Source organism: Siphateles boraxobius, unplaced genomic scaffold (assembly GCF_051911475.1).
Source record: "Siphateles boraxobius isolate OS27281-9 unplaced genomic scaffold, OSU_SipBor_1 107, whole genome shotgun sequence".
Lineage (NCBI taxonomy): Eukaryota > Metazoa > Chordata > Actinopteri > Cypriniformes > Leuciscidae > Siphateles > Siphateles boraxobius.
This window is the reverse complement of record NW_027508708.1, coordinates 325,001-351,970: the sequence shown is the minus strand read 5'-3', so window position 1 is coordinate 351,970 and position 26,970 is coordinate 325,001. Positions and strand designations below refer to the sequence as shown.

Sequence of the window (26,970 nt, the reverse complement as noted above, 5' to 3'; positions counted from 1 at the left end):
ATAACGACATGAGATATTATTTGCATGTCTACGACAACGCACTGCGGGACCACAGCGAAACGAAATCTGAAGATCAAACCGCAAACTATCTTAAACCGATGGGAAAAGATGAGATGCCAGGAAAGATTAGGCTATAATAGTTTTTGCGTTTAACGTTACTTGCATAACTTTTGTGATGATATAGGCTATATATTTCCTCCCAGCTCTTTATTTCATTCTCTAAAGTTTTTCTGGGGAAATTTTTCGTAGAAATTTTATGACCGAATAAAACTTTCTCGTGCAATTCAAAAGTTTGGCAAGTGAACACAGAATAGAGATATGATTTGTTAGGATAGACCAACGCTAAATATTTTGCAGTACACTGTAAAACTTTTTACAACTTTCAAAGTCCTAGCACTTTCTAGACACAAGCAGAAACCAGCCAAGTCCACTTTAGTCCTAGCCTGCCACTATTTCAACAGTAAAATCAGATAACAGCCAAGGTAACTTTAACGTGCCTAGTGAGAGCTAATCACGTAGCGTAGCTGCAGCTTCGTCTTTCTAACTAGTTTAGCTAGTCGATAACAGAACTATGTCAATAGTTTAAATCAAGTTAAATATGATCCAAGTGTCATGGCCACATTGTCTAGTTTGTCATACTGTGAGTGTGTGTTAATGACAAAAAATATGCTACTTGGTGATTCCACGAGATAGTGGTAGATGTCTGAGTAGTCCATATTTGGCCACCGCGTGGGGTCATTAATCCAGTTTTCGACCATTTCAAAGGGACACCTCTGTAACCCCGTATCCAGTAGCTTCTTTAAATACCGCTTACAGTCCTCGGCCGGCAAAGAGAGTGTGTGTGTTTGTGCCATTTTTGCTATCAAGAAACTTTGCAGATCTACAGCGAGTTCTGTTCTCAAAGGAATCCGTTTGTTTTCCCCCAAAAAGGGGCGTTACCCTTCGATGACGCAAAAGTAGCGTTGGTCTATTACGGGATCATCCACTCAAAAACTGTTGGGAATATGTGTTGTGCCGGAGCTCAGTCTGTCACATCATCAGATAATCATAATTACGGTTTTATTACAAATATTGTTGACTATAGGTCAGTCCACATTCATCATATACGTGTTTCTCATCGGCTCACTGAGAGATGAACCAAAGAAACATCAGATGTGAGTTTTATTAACACATAGCAGAATATGATACACATTCATGCAGTCATGCAAGCATGACAAGAAAATATCAATAAATAATAAAAGCATCAGTTACAAAATTGATTAAACATAAACAAGTGATGAAATGTGAAGTACTTACACTAAAGTCATAATTCAGTTTACTGTGATGATCAGAACCCCTTCATTGCCTTCAGGCCTGTTGTACATTATGGGTCATTTTCTTTCAGTGACGAATTACATGTAAATATAGAGTATATAATAATATTTGAGGTCCGTGAAATGTTTCACATATAAACATGCAAAATTAATATTTCATGCTAAATGTTTTTCTGTGTGCATATTATGAAGATCTGTATGAAATGGATCATTTATAGTGATGTGAGCTCGTATGTGGAGGTTCTCAGGAATCCAGTGCTCAACAACACTGTTTGTTCCTCCGTCTGACGGCGCTGTGCTCTGACTCTGGGCCGGGCGTGATGTCACTTCCTGCCATGGCGCTGTGCTCTGACTCTGGGCCGAGCGTGATGTCACTTCCTGCCATGGCGCTGTGCTCTGACTCTGGGCCGGGCGTGATGTCACTTCCTGCCATGGCGCTGTGCTCTGACTCTGGGCCGGGCGTGATGTCACTTCCTGCCATGGCGCTGTGCTCTGACTCTGGGCCGGGCGTGATGTCACTTTCTGCCATGGCGCTGTGCTCTGACTCTGGGCCGGGCGTGATGTCACTTCCTGCCTGAGCGTCTGTCTCTGGCTGTGATTGGCTGATGGTCTCCTCATGTTCATTAGGATCATCGCTGTCTCTCGTCTGTGTGTGTGTGCTCGGGTCATGTGAATGAACACAGCAGAAATGCTCGTTACGACTGTCAGGAAGATCTGTGAAAATAACAGGCCACATTACACAACAGTGCCAGTAAAGACTGCAAATGATTTCCCAGCACCACCACAGGTTTTTTTTATTTCTCAATACTTAGCTCACTTTTTCAAAACTCTTCACGCAAGTCTCCTTACTTTCAGCTTCACAACAGTAAATATCACACTAACACTTCATGTCTTCTGAACACTAGCAGAGGTTTCACCCAACAGACACACGCATCACTCATTAAACAACCCAAAACACTCACAACAGGAGCATTATGTAGTTATTTATTTAGACAAATTTCTTTACAAAACAAGAATGGCAGTATATGTTCACAAATACAGGTGAAAGTCTAAAAATTAGAATATCGTGCAAAAGTTATAATTTTGTGATTATGGCTTACAGTTTATGAAAACCCCATATTCAAAATCTCAGATAATTAGAATATTAAATGAAATCAATAAAAAAAAGATTTTAAATACAGAAATGTCGGCCCTCTGTAAAGTATAATCATGCATATGTATATAGTTATATATACTAAATATATTAGTTTCACCTTTTAATTTGAATTACTGATATACATAAACTGTTGCACGATATTCTAATTTTTTTTTTATTCTAAAGTGTGCTGAAATTAATGAATAGAATGATATACTTCTTTGATCCACTTCAAAAGTTGACTACCGTATTATACAGTTGTCCTAAGACATGAACGGGTATTGTTCAAAATTCATGTATAACTTCAGATGTTGGCCGTATATAGGCTTGAAGGATTGATCTGACGCACAGAGGGACAGAGCGGGGGTTTCCTGAGATCAGGAGACGCACAGCCACAATCAGAGAATACTGTATATAGAGTTTAACTGATGAATGTTTCTGTGTGGATGTGTGTGTGTCACGTGAGCTCACTGAAGGAAGCGCATTCATTTAGGAAACTTCACATTTTTTGAATATTTATTTCTTAAATGTAGTATGCAGTAAACAGCTGTTATAATAAATTCTGCTAAGGTGAATTTTAGTGCAGACCCGTATAATGATATTAAAGCACTAGCGCTGATGAAAGACTGCGTCGCCTGAGTCAGGGAAAAAACCTGTGCTTGAACCAGAGGTCATGTTAACCGAATATTTTCCGTCATTAACAGATTTATTTTAGTAGTGATGGAAAACTCTGAAGGCCATCCGTCATTTTAACAGATTACGCTGAGGGTGATCTATTATAATTTGTAACTGTAATTCTCACTCCTCTCCACTTGGTGGCGAGTGTGCAAATTAATTGACAAATATCTTGTATTGTCTCGTCTTTGTCACTGCTGCAAACAGTTGCAAAAATGTCACGGCAGTTGAGTGTGAAAAGTTTCTTCCAACGGCCAAATAGTTGTGATAGTGTTAAAAAGGTGAAAAAAGAGGAGATGCAGTGGAGGATGAAGGACAAATAGACAACATTGACCCGCCACGACAGCTGTGACGGGGCACCCGAGCGGCAGCAAGGCGGTCGGAGGGAGAACCGCGCTCAGTGGGAGCAGGACTTCACGTGGCTGAGGAGGGAAGGAGGCTAAATGTTCTGCGATATCTGTAGAAAAGCTAATGAGTATCCAGAGCCACTGAAGCTTCACGGGTGGTCGACCAGAGCGTGGCGATGGTCAAGCATGTCGAACAATCACAGGCTGCCTGTAACGAGGCATTAACAACAGTTCAAGGTTGTGTTGCATATGGCAAATACAAACACCCCGAGCCACCTTTACCCTAACCTAACGCACCTCTTTAGCCTGGAACACACCAAGCCGACACCAAGTTTTTGTGCGTCGGCCGACTAAGTTTTCTCAGTGTGTTCCGCACCGTCGGCTGAAATTAGTCCTCGTCGGCTTTGTTTTGGCCGATTCGACATGTTGAATCGGCGTCGGGCCGTCGGTGAAAGAGGGAACTCTGATTGGCTGTTCAGCTTAGTGAACGAGTCAGTGCACGAGAATAATAGCAAAACGGCGAGCAAAGAAGTCAAAACGCTACAGATAGAAGGCTGTCCTTATGTTACATCATCTTACCTAAGTGTTCCTTGGCAAATATTTCAATATTAACATGAGTGGAGTGGAATAAAGGAAGTGTTTAGCGGGATTGATATTCAAAACGGTAAGCACACACTGCTTTGTTTACGGTATGTGTATCTACATCCTGCAGCGTCGGTTTCCCTTTCTGAATGACGAATATAGACGCATATATCTGCAGAAATAGACAGTTGTCTCATTTACACGCAGGAGCAGAACACACACGCTAGCTGACAGTCGGCTGTAGTTCTCTCGGTGTGTTCAAGTGCAGCTTTTGCCCCGACGCGAGGCAACAACACAGTCGGCTTTCATCAGCGCTAGTTGGTGTGTTCCAGGCTTTACAGTCTGCTGGGTGTCCAAACCTGAACAGGTTGTGTATTAATCGTCTCCGCTGTCAGTGCGGAAAACATCGTGTTGAATCCATGCTCAGATGAAACAAAAAAAAGCCTTTTTGGCAGCAAACACTTAAGATGGGTTTGGTGCACACAGGGATGAAAAAGTACCCCATTTTTAAAATGAAATACTCTGCTGTATCTTTAATGCTATAGGCCTAATTTTCTGCCAGAGGTCCTGGACATCTATTTCTGATACATGCCATCATGGATTCGATCAAATACCAACAGATAAAAAAATCAAAACCTGACAACCTCTGCTAGAAATCTTATAACAGGCCATGTTTGGATCTTCCAACAGGACAGTGATCCAAAAACAAACATCGAAATCAAAACAAAAATGTGTCACTGAGCACAAAGCCAAGCATCTGCAATGGCCATCCCAGTCGCTGAGCTGAACCCTGTAGAAGACCAGTGGCTGAACTGAAGAAGAGAAGAGCCAACATCTGGGAATCTGCAGGATCTGGAGAGATTCTGTCAGGAGGAACGGTCTCTGATCTAAGGTCAGGCGTTCTCCAAACTCATCCGGCATTATAGAAGAAGACTCAGAGCTGTTATCTTGGAAAAAGGAGGTTGCAAAAACTATATAATAAAAGGGGGCAAATAATTGTTCCCAACGTGTTTTAGAGAAAAACATCTATTAAATAATGGGATTTTCTCCCCACTTTCAATTATTTTACTTCAATAAAAGGTTAGATTTTTGCATCTGTGCCTCATTGCAGTAATTGGCGCGGAGAGATCGTTAAAGCCACTAAGAACTGTGGCTGGGAGAGAGGAGAAAGACTGAGGACTCGTGGGTGCAGTGAAGGCTCTGGAGAGTGTAGAAAGAGCAGCGCAGTGTGCACATCTTTATGTTGAATTTGTGCCAAGATCAATAAATACCCACGATCCTCAGTATCGCCGATCTTGTCTTCCTTCCTTCATACGAACATTATCACACTGGTGCCGAAACCCAGGAAGGAAGAAGAGTGCCGCCGCCGTCATGCAGACTCCGTCAGCCACGCCATTTGTGGACATCATCCACTCGATCGCGAGACTCCACCAGGAACATCACAAAGCGTTGCTGGACATGCGGGAGGACCAAGAGCACGGGTTCCAAACCCTTGTCCATGCCCAGCAAGAGGACCACGAGCTGTTCCAGAGCTGGATAGACCGGGAGGTTCGGGCCGAGGGACAAACAGCAGCCGCTGCACCTGTCCCATCCACACACCTGCCTCTCATGGAAATGGGTAGCCAGGACGACCCAGAGGCATTCCTGGACCTCTTAGAGAGGACCGCCAAGGCCTATGGGTGGGCACAAGATCAATCATCCCCCTGCTGACGGGGGAGGCGCAGATAGCGGCCCAGCAGCTGCTGGTCCAGAATCTCCTGATCTACCAAAACCTGAAGAGAGCCATCCTCCAGCGGGTCAGCTGAACCCCTGAACAGCACCGGCAGCAGTTAAGGTCACTGGACCTGGGTGAAAGTGGCCAGGGGGGCTCATGCGGGGCATATGTCCAGCTCCGTTCCATGCCAATACATTTACCCACTTCCTGCCACTAGGGCGGTTGGGAAGTCTGGGCCGGCCTGTTGGCATTGCAGGGACCTGGGACATTTTATCGACAGGTGTCCGGTGATGGAGGTGGGGACACTGGTCCGGGTCCTGGACGCACCACAGACTGTCCTCGATCAAGCTGAGTTGTACCAAATACCAAATAAAAATTATAGTGTAGGGGTCGCGGTTAGTCCGCACCTCAGACATCCGCTAATTCTGGGAACAAATTGGCCAGCATTTAGTCATTTATTGGGGTTTCTTTGTGCAGATGTCTCTTGGGAGAACAGAGGGTCGGTAAAGGGCACGATTGCACAGCTAGGGTAAGCTAAGCCGGGACCGCTGGGACCAGAGCCAGGGGAATGTAACACTATTGAAAGGCTAATCCTTACAGAGCGCGATGATTTTCCCCTGGAACAGTCCCAGTATGAGTCGCTGAAAAATGCATTTGAACAGGTCCAGTCAATCGACGGGCAGCTTCTCCAACCTGCGCAACCATTCTCTTATTCTTATTTTGCTATTTTAAAAGATAAGTTCTAGCGAGTGACCCAAAACACTCAGACAAAGCAAAATACAACTCAGTTGTTAGTTTTAAAGAGCTGTCGGGAAATACTTTTCCAGGCGGCTCACTGTTACCCTATGGCAGGGCTTTGGGACATGCAACAAACTTAAATTGTTTAATGACCCGATTTTTCTGGCCGGTGCCTTCACGAGAATGTTAGTAGTTGGTGTGCCGCTTTTCGTGAATGTCAGTTGGTAAACCCACCGGCCGCTCTAAAATCACCTTTGCGCTCTTCCTCTCATTGAGGTCCCATGAGAGAGAATTAGTCCTGGTGGATTATGCAACACGACACCCTGAAGCAGTGGTGCTCTGCAGCATTTCTGCAAAAAGCATGGCGGACACTCTGTTTTGTTTAATCTCCCGAGTGGGAATCCTGAAGGAGATTCTCACTGACCAAGGCACGGGGTCTATGTAACGTACGATTCGCGAACAGTAAGAATTACTGGGCATTAAATCAATTCGAAACAGTGTCTATCACCAACAACAGACGGCTTGGTCGAACGATTTAATCGCACTTTAAAAACCATGATTCGGAAGTTCGTTGTGAGGGAGGTCCCACAAGCCTCCACGGGTTTTCCCCCTTAGATCTTCTGTATGGGCCTCAACCCCGTGGGGTGCTTGGCATCATGTGAGAGGCTTGGAAGGAAGGACCGTCCTATAGTAAGAACGAAATTCAGAATGTTATGGACCTGAGAGCAAAACTTCACACTTTGGGACGGCTTTAAAAGGAGAATATGCTACAGGCCCAGAACACAGAGAGTTGGAGATCTCAATTATGAGGTGGTTAGATCGGATAGGAACGGGGCATGTCAAATATATCACCTCAACCTCCTGAAAAAATGGAGTGAGGTGGAGTCAGTGATGTTAGTAACGACAGCAACGGGAGAGGAGGATCTCGGGCCAGAAGTGAGCACCAAAAAACAATCTTTCGCTCTGGCCCCGGGAGGACATCACCTCTCGCCCTCGCAACTCACGGACATAGCCAGGTTGCAAGCAAATTTTGAGGACGGGTTTCGCCCCTACCCGGTCGAACTAATCTCATTCAGCAACCAGTGTTGGGAGTAACGCGTTACAAAAGTAATGCATTACAGTAACATATTACGTTTTGCTGTAACGCAGTAGTGTAAGGCATTACTATTCAATTTTCAGTAATATTTTACTCGGTACATGTTCGGTAAGGCTTGCGTTACAACAGACTTTTAGTTTTAATTGTAAAACAAACAAACAAACAAAAAAACCAGCAAGACCGCCAGACATTACGAATGAAAGATGCAAGTAGGCTAAATTAACTGTTCGTGGTCAGTCAATAGCCGCGTGTGGTGTCCAAGTCTGTAATTAAAGACTAAATGGCAGCGTCTGATATATTTGTATAGCGATTTATTTTTTACAGGAGTGCCGTGAGGCATGATTTCGGCCTCTGTGCTCGCGCTGGCCAGAGGAAAAGCGGCTAATGGTGAAGATGGCATGAAGAAGACTATACATTCGCGAGATGGACGTATGCGCCTTAGGCTATTCGTTCTGTTTTCTTTCTAAACAGTTAGGCTATGATTATGTGGTATTTTTCATGTTTTCATCACGCAATCATGTTTTTGATGCGGTGGTGACGCGTTCATGTAGGCTAAGGGCGGCGGCGCTGCCGATAAAGCACCTAAAAGCTGTCACAAAGAACCGGCAAAAGCAATGATTATGAATATGTCAAATATAGCAAGGAGACATGTTGATTGTTTATTAATAAGGTCAAGATGAAGTTGACGATGCTGACTCGCGATCTTCGCAGTAGTGAATGCACCAGAGAGAAATGCACATTTCATTTCATAAGCAGAGAGCAGTCTGTTTTCTTTCGTTTTGAATTGTTCTGTTTACAAGTAGACATTTCAATATAGATATATTTTTCAGGTCCGTACAATTAAAACAAAACGAAATTCACTTTAAAGAAAGGCTTCTTGTCTTCTGTGTAAGGTATCTGTGAAAGTTTTAAAGCAGTCTTTTAGTGCCGCTTCAGAGCGGTCGCGTCCGTAACGGAGAACTGTCACGTCTGTAACATTGTTTTTTCCTCATAAATGCGAACACGAAAAATAAAATAAAATGAATATTTTATGTTCTGTGGAGAGCCAACCCTTCTTCATTAGATTTGCGCAGTGTAATTCACAGAATTACAACAACAAAAAATCGTTGCCTCCTAAAAGTTAAAGATTTTTTTTTGTCACACATGACTGTCGATTTCCCTAATATTAAATATAAAACGCATGTGTAGACTGATATTTTTCTACTGTCTGGACTCCTTTCAGGGAGGAGACTATGGATAAACAGACGTTTCAATATTTTGGTATTAATGCATTTTCTGAGAATTTATATAATTATATAAGTTAACTGCAAGTCTGCAAATGTCATGTCCATAACGCTGGAATTCCCAAATTTTAAATAATTTATCCTCAACTAGTTTTGTGGTGTAGGTCTACATATTTTATAATGTTAAGTTAACTTCAAATAATACTAATAGTAATTTAAAGATGTGGTAGCATTGGATCTGGACGGGAAGGATAACGCTGGGAGTTGGAAGGGGTGTGTCGCCATTCTGCAGGTTCGTGGATCTGAGTGTCGCGATTTCGGTTTCATATCGCATATCGTTACAGCCCTAGTCATTTTAGAATGTTAAGTTCTACTTCTGTATAGTTATTTTGGTGAAAGTAACTCAAAAGTAATACAGGAGTAATGTAACGCATTACAATTCTGAGACAGTAATATTGTAAGGTAATGAATTACTTTTAAATAACAGTAACAAGTAATATATAATGTATTACAGTTTGGAAGTAACTTGCACAACACTGTCAGCAACACACTGAGACAGAGCCGGACGTCGTGGTGCGCAGCCGGGCACATTAGTTACCTGAACACAAAAAAAGGTAGTTCATACCAAGGTTGTTATACTTTTGCTTTTTTAAATTAGTTTTTATTTTAATATCGTTTTCAAATTTGCTTTAAATTTCAGTTTAGTTTTAGTTAGTTTTATTAATGGTTTTGTTAGTTTTAGTTTAGTTTTTATTTTGCAAACACATTTCTATTTAGTTTTTATTTTATTTAGTTTCAGTTTTAGTTCTATTAATTATAGTTTAGTGAAGAAAACAGAGCACTTCCAATGTAGACCAAAGCGAGACGCTTAATTTCAGCAAAGTTTAATGTTTGCCCAGATTACAGTTAACTCTTGAGAAGACATCTTAAAGTAACACCAGGTAACTTTTCAACCTTCATAATATATTTCCAAGTCTCTTGTGATGGTACATCGACTTACAATAGGTTGAATGACACGTCTGCCATAGCCTGACGGGGTCTGTAGCGTTTTTAATCGTACTTTTAAACTTCGGGTTTCGGGTAGTAACCGGCGAACAAAGAGAACTACAAAACTCGACTGCTTTACGGCATATACGTCACTTCCACCACCACCCCCACTTCCTTAAAATCGCAGGGCTGTCAAGTGTCACGCATTGAGCGTGACAGTCACTCATTTCGGTCTTGTCACGCTCTCCCGCCACACATTGTATTTCTCACGCTGAAAAACTATTTGTAATATATTTAATATGCCGCCCAAAACTCTGGCCGCGCCGCTCTCACTGTGGAACAGGCATGAATTCAAGCGCGTCTCCTCTGGTGTTGTTCGTCTGGTGTTGTTAGCCAATCAGAAAATAGCACTATTGTATCTGGGTAACATTTAACGCAACAACCAATGACACCCCGTAGTCTGGGGTGTTTTTTTGTCTGCCTGACTATGTTACGGAAGCTATCTTATCCTCGTTTATCTTCATGAATCAGGTAATGATTATTTGTCTTGCCTCAAGCTATAATGCAAATCGATTTGTAAAATTTGCAGATTTATTTATGGTAGCTTGATATTATAATATTGACGATATATGGTTATTATCATAAACATTGCATTGAAGTATCATATAGATTCAGTAAAACGGTAACCAATAGACTAGGCTACTATAATGACACTGGCTTGTAAATGTGATCATCGCGATCATTTGTCGTTAGAAAAAAAATAAAACCCATGAAATTATATTCATATGACATGCTGAAATATATGCCACTGTACCTGGGATGAAGACATTTCACACGCGACGCAAGCAGAACACCTGCATGTGACCTCCTCCTACAGTGTTCAGGGCTATCATGGTTGTCAACAAATGCACGATGACAGAGTTTACGACAGTAGTAGAGGACAATACTGTTTCCCAACTGTAGGGGGACCCCGAGAGCAAAAGTTACCTGGTGTTACTTTAATAATAAAAATAAAATAATGGTTTGAGATTGAACAAAGCACCAAATAAATGGAACTTAAAAGTATACAAGAAAAAAATATGTAATATTCAGACAAACTAATTCATATTAAAGATGAAATCTTGTTAAACATGCCTAGTTTACTTTATTTCAGCTGTAAATGTAGCAGAGTGACCACTGGTACTTTAAAAAAAACCCAGCTCAATTCATCTGACTACAGCCAACACAACCTGCTGTGAAGCCAGTGTGACTAAATAATGAAACATCTATGCAATGTTGGAGAGTGTACATGTTTTTCTATCCTGGTGGAGACTTAAACCTGAATGCACACAGACTCATGCATAAATCATACATAATTAGTTTTTTTGTAAATGTAAAAATGCAGAAAGTTGTGTGATGGGTAGGTTTAGGGGTAGGATAGTGTAAGAAGACGAAGAAGAAGGTAGTGTAAAAACCATTACGTCTATGAAGAGTCCCCACAAAGACAGTGCACCAGAGTGTGTGTGTGTGTGTGTGTGTGTGTGTGCGTGTGTGTGTGTGTGTCGTGTCCTGGTATACATTGCGGGGAAATGTCTCCACGTGTATATTATTAGCAGTAAATGTTTTATAAAAACAATGATAATAACAGCACCTTTCAGTCTGTCAATCTCCATGAAAACATGACATCTCAAACATAGTAGCCTATTAGGCTACATTAAAGGTTGTTTGTGCTTGACGAACTTGTTTTGCTGTCGCACCCGCGTCTCGCAAATGAAACGGCATTCTAAAAATGCTGCGCTCAAGTTAAAAGAAGTCCAATTTGCGTCTCATTACCTTGTGTTATTTCCCATTCCACTGCAACAGATGCATCCTTTATGAACAGCGCTTAGCACTAGCCATGTGTTCTACGCTACGGTCCTTCATTGAGCGCGTCACAGCAGGACAGCGGGTAATCGCCTCAGAAACTTCTTCACACGTATGAAGCGCAGTATCAGGCATTTCCTTAAACAGCCACAGGTCAGATTTACCGCCAAAGTAAAGAGCTTAATAACGAAAACTATAATTTATTTTTGCTAATTATTATTTTATTTCAGTTAGTTTTTCAGTAACTGTTGTTAATTTTGTTTAGTTTTAGTCTTTCATTTATTATGAATTTTTAATTTGATTTCAGTTTACGAAAATGTTTTTTGACCAATAGTTTTGGTCTTAGTTTCAGTTTTCATTTACGAAAATAACCTTGGTTCATACAGAATTGGAGGCAATGCTAGACATGGGGGTAATAGAAGAATCCCACAGTGATTGGGCGAGCCCGATAGTTTCAGTCCCTAAAACCGACGGCTCAGTGCGATTCTGTGTGGATTCTGCGACGCCTATCCAATGCTGCAGGTTGATAAGCTGCTTGATCGACTGGGTAAGGTTAATTTTTATTCAACACTGGATTTAACTAAAGGATATTGGCAGATCCCCTTGACACCTTTATCCGAAGAAAAAGCAGCCTTCACAATGCCGTTAGGATTACACCAATTCGTTATGCTTCCTTTTGGGCAGTTTGGGGCACCAGCCATCGTTCAGCGTCTCATGGACAGAATTCTCCGACATATGCAGCATCTGCGGGCTGGGGGCTGGACCGAGGTCAGGTATCTGAGCACGTGGGTCATGGGCAGGTGAGTCTACAAATTAATAAGACGGCAGCAGTTGCAACCTGTCCGAGACCCAAGACCTGAGGCAGCTGAGGCAGTTCCTGGGGCTGGAGAGATATTACAGACGGTTTGTGTCTAATTATTCGGTGCTCAGCAGCCCGCTGACTGACCTCACTCCAGATCCGGTCCAGTGGACGGAGCAGTGTCAGCAGGCTTTCACCTAGGTCCTCTTCTGGTTGGATAGACAAATTGAATGTGTTCCTCCCGAACTTTATTAATAAAAGAAATTATTTTCAAAGTTTCTCCTTTTGTATAGATCAGACTTCACTGAGTACATCTAATTGTTTTAATAGTATTTAAATTTTTGGATTTTGAATATATATTTATATGCGTTATGAAAAGTGACCTAAGTAATGAGAAATGGGTGCTAGCGACGGTAAAGGAAGTGTAATTGGTCTGACCGTCCCACTGCTGGCCACAGGATTCTGCAGTGTCTGCTGGGATTGAGTCCACGAGCCGCCCCTCCTGCATCACACGCGTGATCTCCTGCAGCTGCTGCAGTAACTGCTCCTCATCCACTGCAGCTCCAGCACTGCACACACACACACACACACACATTACACTCACTGCAGACCAGACAACACACACTCACTGCAGACCAGACAACAGACACATCACACTCACTGCAGCTCCAGCACTGCACACACACACACACACACACACACACGTTACACTCACTGCAGACCAGACAACACACACTCACTGCAGACCAGACAACAGACACATCACACTCACTGCAGCTCCAGCACTGCACACACACACACACACACACACACATTACACTCACTGCAGACCAGACAACACACACTCACTGCAGACCAGACAACAGACACATCACACTCACTGCAGCTCCAGCACTGCACACACACACACACACACACACGTTACACTCACTGCAGACCAGACAATACACACATCACACTCACTGCAGACCAGACAACACACACATCACACACACTGCAGACCAGACAACACACACATCACACACACTGCAGACCAGACAACACACACATCACACTCACTGCAGACCAGACAACACACACATCACACGTACTGCAGACCAGACAACACACACATCACACGTACTGCAGACCAGACAACACACACAGCACACACTACAGAACAGACAACACACACATCACACTCACTGCAGACCAGACAACACACACATCACACTCACTGCAGACCAGACAACACACACATCACACGTACTGCAGACCAGACAACACACACATCACACGTACTGCAGACCAGACAACACACACATCACACTCACTGCAGCTCCAGCACTGCACACACACACACACACACACACACACACACACACACACACACACACACACACACGTTACACTCACTGCAGACCAGACAACACACACATCACACTCACTGCAGACCAGACAACACACACATCACACACACTGCAGACCAGACAACACACACATCACACACACTGCAGCTCCAGCACTGCACACACACACACACACACACACACACACGTTACACTCACTGCAGACCAGACAACACACACTCACTGCAGACCAGACAACACACACATCACACTCACTGCAGCTCCAGCACTGCACACACACACACACACACACGTTACACTCACTGCAGACCAGACAATACACACATCACACTCACTGCAGACCAGACAACACACACATCACACGTACTGCAGACCAGACAACACACATCACACTCACTGCAGCTCCAGCACTGCACACACACACACACACACACACACACACACACACACACACACACACGTTACACTCACTGCAGACCAGACAACACACACATCACACTCACTGCAGACCAGACAACACACACATCACACTCACTGCAGCTCCAGCACTGCACACACACACACACACGTTACACTCACTGCAGACCAGACAACACACACTCACTGCAGACCAGACAACACACACATCACACTCACTGCAGACCAGACAACACACACATCACACACACTGCAGACCAGACAACACACACATCACACTCACTGCAGACCAGACAACACACACATCACACTCACTGCAGACCAGACAATACACACATCACACTCACTGCAGACCAGACAACACACACATCACACTCACTGCAGACCAGACAACACACACATCACATTCACTGCAGACCAGACAATACACACATCACACTCACTGCAGACCAGACAATACACACATCACACTCACTGCAGACCAGACAACACACACATCACACTCACTGCAGACCAGACAACACACACATCACACTCACTGCAGACCAGACAACACACACATCACACTCACTGCAGACCAGACAACACACTCATCATACTCACTGCAGACCAGACAACACGCACATCACACTCACTGCAGACCAGACAACACACACGTCACACTCACTGCAGACCAGACAACACACACATCACACATACTGCAGACCAGACAACACGCACAACACACTCACTGCAGACCAGACAATACACACATCACACTCACTGCAGACCAGACAACACACACATCACACTCACTGCAGACCAGACAACACACACACATCACACTGACTGCAAACCAGACAACACACACATCACACTCACTGCAGACCATACAACACACACATCACACACATCACACTCACTGCAGACCATACAACACACACATCACACACACTGCAGACCAGACAACACACACATCACACACACTGCAGACCAGACAACACACACACATCATACACACTGCAGACCAGACAACACACACTCACTGCAGACCAGACAACACACATATCACACTCACTGCAGACCAGACAACACGCACAACACACTCACTGCAGACCAGACAACACACACTCACTGCAGACCAGACAACACACACTCACTGCAGACCATACAACACACACATCACACACACTGCAGACCAGACAACACACACACATCATACACACTGCAGACCAGACAACACACACATCACACTCACTGCAGACCGGACAACACACACTCACTGCAGACCAGACAACACACACGTCACACTCACTGCAGACCAGACAACACACACATCACACTCACTGCAGACCAGACAACACACACTCACTGCAGACCAGACAACACACACGTCACACTCACTGCAGACCAGACAACACACACATCACACACACTGCAGACCAGACAACACACACATCACACACACTGCAGACCAGACAACACGCACAACACACTCACTGCAGACCAGACAACACACACGTCACACTCACTGCAGACCAGACAACACACATCACACTCACTGCAGACCAGACAACACACACTCACTGCAGACCAGACAACACACACTCACTGCTGACCAGACAACACACATATCACACTCACTGCAGACCATACAACACACACATCACACTCACTGCAGACCAGACAACACACACACATCACACTGACTGCAAACCAGACAACACACACATCACACTCACTGCAGACCATACAACACACACATCACACACATCACACTCACTGCAGACCATACAACACACACATCACACACACTGCAGACCAGACAACACACACATCACACTCACTGCAGACCAGACAACACACACATCACACACACTGCAGACCAGACAACACACACATCACACACACTGCAGACCAGACAACACACACACATCATACACACTGCAGACCAGACAACACACACATCACACTCACTGCAGACCGGACAACACACACTCACTGCAGACCAGACAACACACACGTCACACTCACTGCAGACCAGACAACACACACATCACACTCACTGCAGACCAGACAACACACATTCACTGCAGACCAGACAACACACACGTCACACTCACTGCAGACCATACAACACACATGTCACACTCACTGCAGACCAGACAACACACATTCACTGCAGACCAGACAACACACACGTCACACTCACTGCAGACCATACAACACACATGTCACACTCACTGCAGACCAGACAACACACATTCACTGCAGACCAGACAACACACACGTCACACTCACTGCAGACCATACAACACACATGTCACACTCACTGCAGACCAGACAACACACATTCACTGCAGACCAGACAACACACACGTCACACTCACTGCAGACCATACAACACACATGTCACACTCACTGCAGACCAGACAACACACACATCACACTCACTGCAGACCAGACAACACACATTCACTGCAGACCCGACAACACACACGTCACACTCACTGCAGACCAGACAACACACACATCACACTCACTGCAGACCAGACAACACACACATCACACACACTGCAGACCAGACAACACACACATCACACACACTGCAGACCAGACAACACACACGTCACACACACTGCAGACCAGACAACACACACGTCACACTCACTGCAGACCAGACAACACACACGTCACACACACTGCAGACCAGACAACACACACGTCACACACACTGCAGACCAGACAACACACACGTCACACACACTGCAGACCAGACAACACACACATCACACACACTGCAGACCAGACAACACATACATCACACACTGCAGACCAGACAACACACACATCACACACACTGCAGACCAGACAACACACACATCACACACACTGCAGACCAGACAACACACACATCACACACTGCAGACCAGACAACACACACATCACACACTGCAGACCAGACAACACACACATCACACACTGCAGACCAGACAACACACACATCACACACTGCAGACCAGACAACACACACATCACACACTGCAGAACAGACAACACACACATCACACACTGCAGACCAGACAACACACACATCACACACTGCAGACCCGACAACACACACGTTACACTCACTGCAGACCAGACAACACACACATCACACACTGCAGACCCGACAACACACACATCACACACTGCAGACCAGACAACACACACATCACACACTGCAGACCAGACAACACACACATCACACACTGCAGACCCGACAACACACACGTCACACTCACTGCAGACCAGACAACACATACATCACACACTGCAGACCAGACAACACACACATCACACTCACTGCAGACCAGACAACACATACATCACACACACTGCAGACCAGACAACACATACATCACACACACTGCAGACCAGACAACACAAACATCAAACACACTGCAGACCAGACAACACACACATCACACACACTGCAGACCAGACAACACACACATCACAATCACTGCAGACCAGACAACACACACATCACACTCACTGCAGACCAGAAAACACACACATCACACACACTGCAGACCAGACAACACACACATCACACACACTGCAGACCAGACAACACACACATCACACTCACTGCAGACCAGACAACACACATCACACTCACTGCAGACCAGACAACTCACTCACTGCAGACCAGACAACACACACGTCACACTCACTGCAGACCAGACAACACACGTCACACTCACTGCAGACCAGACAACACACATCACACTCACTGCAGACCAGACAACACACACATCACACATACTGCAGACCAGACAACACGCACAACACACTGACTGCAGACCAGACAACACGCACAACACACTCACTGCAGACCAGACAACACACACGTCACACTCACTGCAGACCAGACAACACGCACAACACACTCACTGCAGACCAGACAACACACACGTCACACTCACTGCAGACCAGACAACACACATCACACTCACTGCAGACCAGACAACACACACATCACACTCACTGCAGACCAGACAACACACACGTCACACTCACTGCAGACCAGACAATACACACATCACACTCACTGCAGACCAGACAACACACATCACACTCACTGCAGACCAGACAACACACATCACACTCACTGCAGACCAGACAACACACACATCACACTCACTGCAGACCAGACAATACACACATCACACTCACTGCAGACCAGACAATACACACATCACACTCACTGCAGACCAGACAACACACATCACACTCACTGCAGACCAGACAACACACACATCACACTCACTGCAGACCAGACAACACACACATCACACTCACTGCAGACCAGACAACACGCACATCACACTCACTGCAGACCAGACAACACACACGTCACACTCACTGCAGACCAGACAATACACACATCACACTCACTGCAGACCAGACAACACGCACATCACACTCACTGCAGACCAGACAACACACACATCACACTCACTGCAGACCAGACAACACACACATCACATTCACTGCAGACCAGACAACACACACGTCACACTCACTGCAGACCAGACAATACACACATCACACTCACTGCAGACCAGACAACACACATCACACTCACTGCAGACCAGACAACACACACATCACACTCACTGCAGACCAGACAATACACACGTCACACTCACTGCAGACCAGACAATACACACACCACACTCACTGCAGACCAGACAATACACACATCACACTCACTGCAGACCAGACAACACACACGTCACACTCACTGCAGACCAGACAACACACACGTCACACTCACTGCAGACCAGACAATACACACATCACACTCACTGCAGACCAGACAATACACACACCACACTCACTGCAGACCAGACAATACACACATCACACTCACTGCAGACCAGACAACACGCACATCACACTCACTGCAGACCAGACAACACACACGTCACACTCACTGCAGACCAGACAACACACACATCACACATACTGCAGACCAGACAACACGCACAACACACTCACTGCAGACCAGACAACACACACGTCACACTCACTGCAGACCAGACAACACACATCACACTCACTGCAGACCAGACAACACACACATCACACTCACTGCAGACCAGACAACACACACATCACACTCACTGCAGACCAGACAACACACACGTCACACTCACTGCAGACCAGACAACACACACATCACATTCACTGCAGACCAGACAATACACACACACTCACTGCAGACCAGACAACACACACATCACACTCACTGCAGACCAGACAACACACACATCACACTCAACACACACATCACATTCACTGCAGACCAGACAATACACACATCACACTCACTGCAGACCAGACAACACACACATCACACTCACTGCAGACCAGACAACACACACATCACACTCACTGCAGACCAGACAATACACACATCACACACACTGCAGACCAGACAACACACACATCACACACACTGCAGACCAGACAACACACACATCACACTCACTGCAGACCAGACAATACACACATCACACTCACTGCAGACCAGACAACACACACGTCACACTCACTGCAGACCAGACAACACGCACATCACACTCACTGCAGACCAGACAATACACACACCACACTCACTGCAGACCAGACAATACACACATCACACTCACTGCAGACCAGACAACACACACGTCACACTCACTGCAGACCAGACAACACACACGTCACACTCACTGCAGACCAGACAATACACACATCACACTCACTGCAGACCAGACAATACACACACCACACTCACTGCAGACCAGACAATACACACATCACACTCACTGCAGACCAGACAACACACACATCACACTCACTGCAGACCAGACAACACACACGTCACACTCACTGCAGACCAGACAACACACACATCACACATACTGCAGACCAGACAACACGCACAACACACTCACTGCAGACCAGACAACACACACGTCACACTCACTGCAGACCAGACAACACACATCACACTCACTGCAGACCAGACAACACACACATCACACTCACTGCAGACCAGACAACACACACGTCACACTCACTGCAGACCAGACAACACACACATCACATTCACTGCAGACCAGACAATACACACACACTCACTGCAGACCAGACAACACACACATCACACTCACTGCAGACCAGACAACACACACATCACACTCAACACACACATCACATTCACTGCAGACCAGACAATACACACATCACACTCACTGCAGACCAGACAACACACACATCACACTCACTGCAGACCAGACAACACACACATCACACTCACTGCAGACCAGACAATACACACATCACACACACTGCAGACCAGACAACACACACATCACACACACTGCAGACCAGACAACACACATCACACTCACTGCAGACCAGACAATACACACATCACACTCACTGCAGACCAGACAATACACACATCACACTCACTGCAGACCAGACAACACACACATCACACTCACTGCAGACCAGACAACACACACATCACACACACTGCAGACCAGACAACACACACATCACACTCACTGCAGACCAGACAACACACACATCACACACACTGCAGACCACATCACACACACTGCAGACCAGACAACACGCACAACACACTCACTGCAAACCAGACAACACACACGTCACACTCACTGCAGACCAGACAACACACATCACACTCACTGCAGACCAGACAACACACACTCACTGCAGACCAGACAACACACACTCACTGCAGACCAGACAACACACACATCACACTCACTGCAGACCATACAACACACACATCACACTCACTGCAGACCAGACAACACACACACATCACACTGACTGCAAACCAGACAACACACACATCACACTCACTGCAGACCATACAACACACACATCACACTCACTGCAGACCATACAACACACACATCACACTCACTGCAGACCAGACAACACACACATCACACACACTGCAGACCAGACAACACACACATCACACACACTGCAGACCAGACAACACACACACATCATACACACTGCAGACCAGACAACACACACGTCACACTCCCTGCAGACCGGACAACACACACTCACTGCAGACCAGACAACACACACGTCACACTCACTGCAGACCAGACAACACACACATCACACTCACTGCAGACCAGACAACACACATTCACTGCAGACCAGACAACACACACGTCACACTCACTGCAGACCATACAACACACATGTCACACTCACTGCAGACCAGACAACACACACATCACACTCACTGCAGACCAGACAACACACACATCACACACACTGCAGACCAGACAACACACACATCACACACACTGCAGACCAGACAACACACACATCACACTCACTGCAGACCATACAACACACACATCACACATTCACTGCAGACCAGACAACACACACATCACATTCACTGCAGACCCGACAACACACACGTCACACTCACTGCAGACCAGACAACACACACGTCACACTCACTGCAGACCAGACAACACACACATCACACACACTGCAGACCAGACAACACACACATCACACACACTGCAGACCAGACAACACACACGTCACACACACTGCAGACCAGACAACACACACATCACACTCACTGCAGACCAGACAACACACACGTCACACACACTGCAGACCAGACAACACACACGTCACACACACTGCAGACCAGACAACACACACGTCACACACACTGCAGACCAGACAACACACACATCACACACACTGCAGACCAGACAACACATACATCACACACTGCAGACCAGACAACACACACATCACACACACTGCAGACCAGACAACACACACATCACACACACTGCAGACCAGACAACACACACATCACACACTGCAGACCAGACAACACACACATCACACACTGCAGACCAGACAACACACACATCACACACTGCAGACCAGACAACACACACATCACACACTGCAGAACAGACAACACACACATCACACACTGCAGACCAGACAACACACACATCACACACTGCAGACCCGACAACACACACGTCACACACTGCAGACCAGACAACACACACATCACACACTGCAGACCCGACAACACACACATCACACACTGCAGACCAGACAACACACACATCACACACTGCAGACCAGACAACACACACATCACACTCACTGCAGACCAGAAAACACACACATCACACACACTGCAGACCAGACAACACACACATCACACACTGCAGACCAGACAACACACACATCACACACTGCAGACCAGACAACACACACATCACACACTGCAGACCAGACAACACACACATCACACACTGCAGAACAGACAACACACACATCACACACTGCAGACCAGACAACACACACATCACACACTGCAGACCCGACAACACACACGTCACACTCACTGCAGACCAGACAACACACACATCACACACTGCAGACCCGACAACACACACATCACACACTGCAGACCAGACAACACACACATCACACACTGCAGACCAGACAACACACACATCACACTCACTGCAGACCAGAAAACACACACATCACACACACTGCAGACCAGACAACACACACATCACACACACTGCAGACCAGACAACACACACGTCACACTCACTGCAGACCAGACAACACACACATCACACTCACTGCAGACCAGACAACACACACATCACACACACTGCAGACCAGACAACACACACATCACACTCACTGCAGACCAGACAACACACACATCACACTCACTGCAGACCAGACAACACACACATCACACTCACTGCAGACCAGACAACACACACACAGACTGAGAGACAGATATATCCACACCTGGCTGTACCGACGCTGGCTGATGAAATAATTCTCTCAATCACGTCCTTCGTCTCGTTCAGTCTGTCCTGCAGCTGAGCCAACTCAAAATCAGCTGAGAGAGACAGAATCAGATAGATGGATAGAGAGATAAAAAGATAGAAAGATGGATAGATGATAGATGGATAGAGACGGATAGTAAGACGCAAGGGTGTAACTTTGCTTTGAGAAGTGGGGGGGACAAAAATGTTGTCCCCACACTTTACACAAGTGCATCCCACGCTTTACTCTCACTCTTAACTTGGCTAAATGTGAGTTTGGCAAAGCGACAATTACCTACCTAGGGAAACAGGTGGGGCAAGGGCAGGTTCGAGCTGTTGCCTTGAAAGTGCAAGCTTTTGCTGATTTTTCATTGCCCCGTACGAAACGTGAACTCAGGAGATTCCTAGGAATGTCTGGCTATTATCGGGGATTTTGTAAAAATTTCTCAGATGTTGTGTTGCCTCTAACAAATATGCTTCGTGTGTAACAAATCTTTGAGTGGACTACTGATTCCGGACTGCATCCGATTCTGTTAAAACCCTTTTGAGTAGTGCTCCTGTTTTAATGGCTCCAAACTATTCATGTGCATTTCAGTTGGATGTTGATGCAAGTGCCACAGGTGTTGGTGCTGTCCTTCTGCAGGATGATGAAAATGAGATTGAACACCCTGTCGGGTACTTTTCAAAGAAATTCCTGAAACATCAGTTAAACTACAGTACCATTGAGAAGGAGGCGTTAGCCTTTTTAATGGCTTTACAACACTTTGAGATGTATATTGGCTCTAGTTCTCTTCTGGTGGTTGTATATACAGACCACAACCCATTCGTTTTTTTGTCTAGGATGAAAAACTCAAATCAACGAATCATGCGCTGGTCTCTCTTTGTCCAATATTTTAATCTGGAAATTTGCTTTAAGAAAGGCAAGGATAATGTGTTGGCCAATGCCCTATCACGGTCGTTCCGTGCATCCCACACTTTACACCACTGCACCCCACGCTTTACACCACTGCATCCCACACTTTACACCACTGCATCCCACGCTTTACACCACTGCATCCCACACTTTACACCACTGCATCCCACACTTTACACCACTGCATCCAGCGCTTTACATTTGGTGATGTGAGGCTTGGATGCAGCTGCTTGGCCATGGAAACCCATTCCATTAAGCTCTGTGGCCTGTTCTTGAGCTAATCTGAAGGACACCAAAGTGTGGATGTCTGTAGGTGTTGACTCTGCAGAAAGTTGGGAACTTTTGCACAGGTGCCAACTGTGGCCATGGAAGTGATTGGAACACCTGAATTCAATGATTTGGAGGGCTGTCCCAATACTTTTTTGGCAATATAGCGTATGTAAGTTTTGTATATGTAAAAAAAAAAATGTGTGTGGACAGACAGATGGATGGATGGATGGATGGATGGATAGATAGTGTGACTTCATACTTATTTTCCTCTGGGTGTTTAGTGATCTGACAGCAGTGAAGCGGCTCTCTGCAGGTTGTGTTGTTTTGCCCTTTGACGTGATCTGTAACACACATACACACACAGACGGACACACACACACACACACACACATACATTTGATATACTTTATTTGATTCCACATTACAAGTCAAATTTCATTAGGAATAATTTTTTGTAAATAATCCAACAGATTAAAACAAATTAGCACATTATGGATTATACAGTTCTAAGTTCTAAGCATCGCCTTTCCACATAAACATGCTTCCTATCGTTGCTGTGCAAAGTCCACAGGTCGCCAGTACATGTACATGACCTACACTACCAAACACTAGCACAATAAACTGGCATTTGTACCCTAGGTTCTCAATGGTCAATATCAATGACTGATATTTTAGAGTCTTATAGCAGTAAGAGTCCTCCATAAACAAGTCTAATGCACATGACACCTCAAATAGTATAACTGTTGTGCCATTCTGAGAGATGTTAACAATATCGGGTGTATTAGCAATTCCTAAAAAAGTGTTTGCAGGCGAGTTAAACCATCAGACTGTACAGTAGTGTGTTTAAAGATCTGCTCATCAGCCATGCAGGGAATCTGAGCAGCAATGAGGTCCTCGAGTCTGTCACGTCTGGCAGTATATAGTCCTGTAAGTGATGAACATGTTGCTGATGTGGGCTACTGACTCCAGGTGTTGAGGGAAACCACAGTGATAAGTTGTATTTTGTAGGAAGAACCTGCAGGATCTCCTCACTGATGAGGGCATTGCTGTAGATGGTGTGTGACCGGGTGTTCCGCGCAGGGCAGTTTTGCCAAATCTCCCTAGAGTTTCAGTCTGGACCAATACTCCATATTTTGGGCTCTCTGAAAAGACAAGAGTCTGCTTTGATGTTCTAGGCTGGATCAGGTGAACAATGTAGTTATGGTGCAGCCCTCTACAGGTCCTCTACGACTGCATCAGGCCAATACAGGACTGGACTGGTTGCCCACTGAAGCTAAGCAGGGCTGAGTCTGGTTAGTACCTGGATGGGAGACCTCCTGAGAAAACCAGGTTGCTGCTGGAAGAGGTGTTAGTGAGGCCAACAGGGGATGCTCACCCTGTGGTCTGTGTGGGTCCTAACGCCCCAGTATAGTGATGGGGACACTATACTGTCAAAGAGCACCGTCCTTCGGATGAGACGTTAAACCGAGCTCCTTTCTCTCTGTGGTCATTAAAAATCCAGGATGTCCTTTGAAAAAAAAGGAGGGGTGTAACCCCGGTGTTCTGGCCAAATTTGCCCATTGGCCTCTGTCCATCAACCTAATCATCCCGATACACTGATTGGGTTCATCACTGTCTCCTCTCCACCAGTAAGCTGGTGTGTGGTGGGCGTTCTGCCGCAATATGGCTGCCGTACATCGTCCAGGTGGAGCTGCACATTGGTGGTGGTTGAGGAGATTCCCCCTTCCATGTAAATCGCTTTGAGTACCAAGAAAAGTGCTATATAAATGTAACAAATTATTATTTTAATTATTACAGGACCTTTACAACTGCATCAGACCTCTACAGGTCCTCTACGACTGCATCCTCTACGACTGCATCGTCTACAGGTCCTCTACGACTGCATCAGACCTCTACAGGTCCTCTACGACTGCATCAGACCCCTACAGGTCCTCTACGACTGCATTAGACCTCTACAGGTCCTCTACGACTGCATCAGACCCCTTCAGGGCCTCTACGACTGCATCAGACCTCTACAGGTCCTCTACGACTGCATCAGACATCTACAGGTCCTCTACGACTGCAACAGACCTCTACAGGTCCTCTACGACTGCATCAGACCTCTACAGGTCCTCTACGACTGCATCAGACCTCTACAGGTCCTCTACGACTGCATCAGACCCCTACAGGTCCTCTACGACTGCATTAGACCTCTACAGGTCCTCTACGACTGCGACAGACCTCTACAGGTCCTCTACGACTGCATCAGACCTCTACAGGTCCTCTACGACTGCATTAGACCTCTACAGGTCCTCTACGACTGCATGAGACCTCTACAGGTCCTCTACGACTGCATCGGACCTCTACAGGTCCTCTACGACTGCATCAGACCCCTACAGGTCCTCTACGACTGCATCAGACCTCTACAGGTCCTCTACGACTGCATCAGACCTCTACAGGTCCTCTACGACTGCATCAGACCTCTACAGGTCCTCTACGACTGCATCAGACCTCTACAGGTCCTCTACGACTGCATGAGACCTCTACAGGTCCTCTACGACTGCATCAGACCTCTACAGGTCCTCTACGACTGCATCAGACCTCTACATGTCGGTAGTGGGAGCTCCACTACAGTTCAGTGCCTGTCCTCCACTATGGGTCATTTCAGTC

At 45.8% G+C, this 26,970-nt stretch overlaps 1 protein-coding gene across 1 annotated transcript in view; it reads right to left on the bottom strand.

Annotated features, from left to right (window-relative positions):
• Positions 1-1,142: 1,142 nt before the first annotated feature.
• ric3b (RIC3 acetylcholine receptor chaperone b) overlaps positions 1,143-26,970 on the bottom strand; it is a 30,068-nt gene continuing 4,240 nt past the window's right edge. Inside the window, exons 3-6 of the mRNA XM_077247166.1 lie at positions 24,581-24,662; positions 23,119-23,212; positions 12,890-13,020; positions 1,143-2,027 (exon numbers count right to left, since the gene is read on the bottom strand). Coding sequence (XP_077103281.1) covers positions 1,573-2,027; positions 12,890-13,020; positions 23,119-23,212; positions 24,581-24,662 — 762 coding nt within the window. The 3' untranslated portion in view covers positions 1,143-1,572. The remainder of the gene's footprint in view (positions 2,028-12,889; positions 13,021-23,118; positions 23,213-24,580; positions 24,663-26,970) is intronic.